Here is a 1,871-nt window from a genome sequence, read left to right on the forward strand (position 1 = left end):
AAGCGGGTGAGGGTCCAGGGTGCTGCCTCGGCTGTACGGCTCTACGTGGTGGCTGGTGCTGTGGGATGTACCTCACCCAAAGAAAGTACTTTAACTCACTTGACACATGTGCTTGCTAGAGACATGCTAACTCGTAACTGGGAGTGCGCGCCAAGGAAGCAACCCTCAACGATACCGTCCTCTGCACACGGCGAGCCAATGGCAGTGGCAATGGAGAACGCACTTTCAAGCGTCCTAGCTAATGCAGCTACATGTTCGCGATGGTACAAGGCTAAGCGGCTCTTTGCTCCCAGGAGAGCCAGGGGGCAAGGAGCGGCAGTAGTGGGCCGAGCGTTGCTCAGTGCCGACGGCGGCCTGAGGTGTCGCCCTTGGGAGGCGAGGGAGGCGCGTGCAGAGCGTCACGCAGCTGCTGCTCCTTGTCCAGGGCCCGCGCCGACCGCGGCTGGGAGATCGTACTCGGGCAAGTCCTCATCGTGCTCCAAGCTCGCCGCCTGCTCCGCCTCGCTGAGCATCTCCGAGTCGTACTCCGCGATCATGTCGTGAACTTCGCTGGCGATGTCGTCGATGATGTGGGCCTCGGCGGAATCGGCTGCGACGATCACCGGGAAATAAACTGGCGCGAGTGCTGAGAGCTGCATCGGCGTCAAGGCAAGGGCGAGTCTCGGCAGAAAGCGACCGCGTCCATGACGCGTCCGATCGCCGAAAAAAAACGTCGGGATCGCCGGTGCGAGCGTGCGGTTAATGACTGCACTCCAAGTGCTCCAAGTGCTCCCCTTCCTCATTTGGTGCGATTCGAGACAAAGATGGTGCCCTGCTGTGGAGCTTGGCTCCGACTCGTCACTCGCGGGGCGGGGGAAGCTCCTGTGTGGCGAACATACATGACGAGCTGTGTGGCGAACCTGCAGCTCGTCCGAGTCCATGCGCATAACGCTACGCTGAACCAAATTGTCGTTAGACGGAGAAGCGCTCGGGCCCCAAGGAGGCATCGCCACACGTAGCCCGCGACGGAAAGCAGCACCGCGAGGCTGACAAAGGCAAGGGCTAGCTCGTTGGTTGCGTTGCCTTGCGTCGCCCAGAGGCCAAGCAGCGGTAGGTGCCGGGCGCCATCGCTTGCCGGCGGCAGCGCGTGTTTCCATTGGAGCAGCTCCTCGCTCAGCTCGCCCGAGGCGACGGCTTCAACTCCATGGCGGTGAAGGATCTCGAGCAGTCCCGCCTCGTCTGCGTGAGCGTCACGGATCCGCCTCGAGCTTGCTGATTGCGCCGTCGCCGTTGGCGTCCAGCTCGTCCTTCTCGCTCTTTGTCACCCGCCCGTCCCCATTCAGGTCTAGCGCCTCGTGCCCGCTCACGCGCCCATTGACATCCGTGGTTGCCTCGAGTGCCTCAAATCTGGCCTCAACCACCGCCTTCTCGCTCTTGCTCAGCTTGCCATCGCCGTTGAGGTCGAGCTTGTCAATGAGCTCCAGCGCTTCCTGTCGACTCACGTCTGGGGGGGCGACCCCCCCATCTTTGTTTACCGATGCGTCCTAGAATGCAAAAACGCATTCTAGGACGCACTTTTCATCTCAAAGATACCATGTGTCTCGGGTACACAGGGCATTCTAGGATGCGATGGCTGTCCTGGAGATAGCCGCGCCGTGTCTTTTGTTACGCGTTCCATCTTAGACGCCACAAGCATCTATAGATGCACAGCTGTTCTGAGATGGCACTTGCATACTAGATCACATTTTACTATACTTGGACAGGGAAGCGTCTCAGGAGACACCGTGTGTCGGGTGCACCGGGCACCGAGGGGGGAGCAGGGAGCCAGGGAGCACGAAAAGGCGGTGTGATCTCTTCGGACCCCCTGGGGGCCCTGCCTTGAGTGCTCGTGT

General features: G+C 60.8%; 2 protein-coding genes across 2 annotated transcripts; both read right to left on the minus strand.

Annotated features, from left to right (window-relative positions):
• Positions 1 to 56: 56 nt before the first annotated feature.
• Positions 57 to 673, minus strand: EMIHUDRAFT_447254 (hypothetical protein). Its single transcript, XM_005771587.1, has one exon. The coding sequence runs from the start codon at positions 636 to 638 to the stop codon at positions 399 to 401; it is 240 nt and encodes a 79-aa protein (XP_005771644.1). The 5' UTR covers positions 639 to 673; the 3' UTR covers positions 57 to 398.
• Positions 674 to 837: 164 nt separating this feature from the next.
• EMIHUDRAFT_255695 (hypothetical protein) lies at positions 838 to 1,712 on the minus strand (the record flags this gene model as incomplete). Its single annotated transcript, XM_005771588.1, has 4 exons — positions 838 to 861; positions 995 to 1,151; positions 1,234 to 1,469; positions 1,707 to 1,712. 4 exons carry the CDS (start codon positions 1,710 to 1,712, stop codon positions 838 to 840), a joined length of 423 nt encoding a protein of 140 aa, XP_005771645.1.
• Positions 1,713 to 1,871: the final 159 nt, after the last annotated feature.

Source organism: Emiliania huxleyi (assembly GCF_000372725.1).
Source record: "Emiliania huxleyi CCMP1516 unplaced genomic scaffold EMIHUscaffold_3783, whole genome shotgun sequence".
In the NCBI taxonomy this organism is placed as follows: Eukaryota; Haptophyta; order Isochrysidales; family Noelaerhabdaceae; genus Emiliania; species Emiliania huxleyi.

Coding starts and splice junctions, on each gene's coding strand:
- EMIHUDRAFT_447254 (XM_005771587.1), bottom strand. CDS start 638: ATGCAGCTCTCAGCACTCGCGCCAGTTTATTTCCCGGTGATCGTCGCA.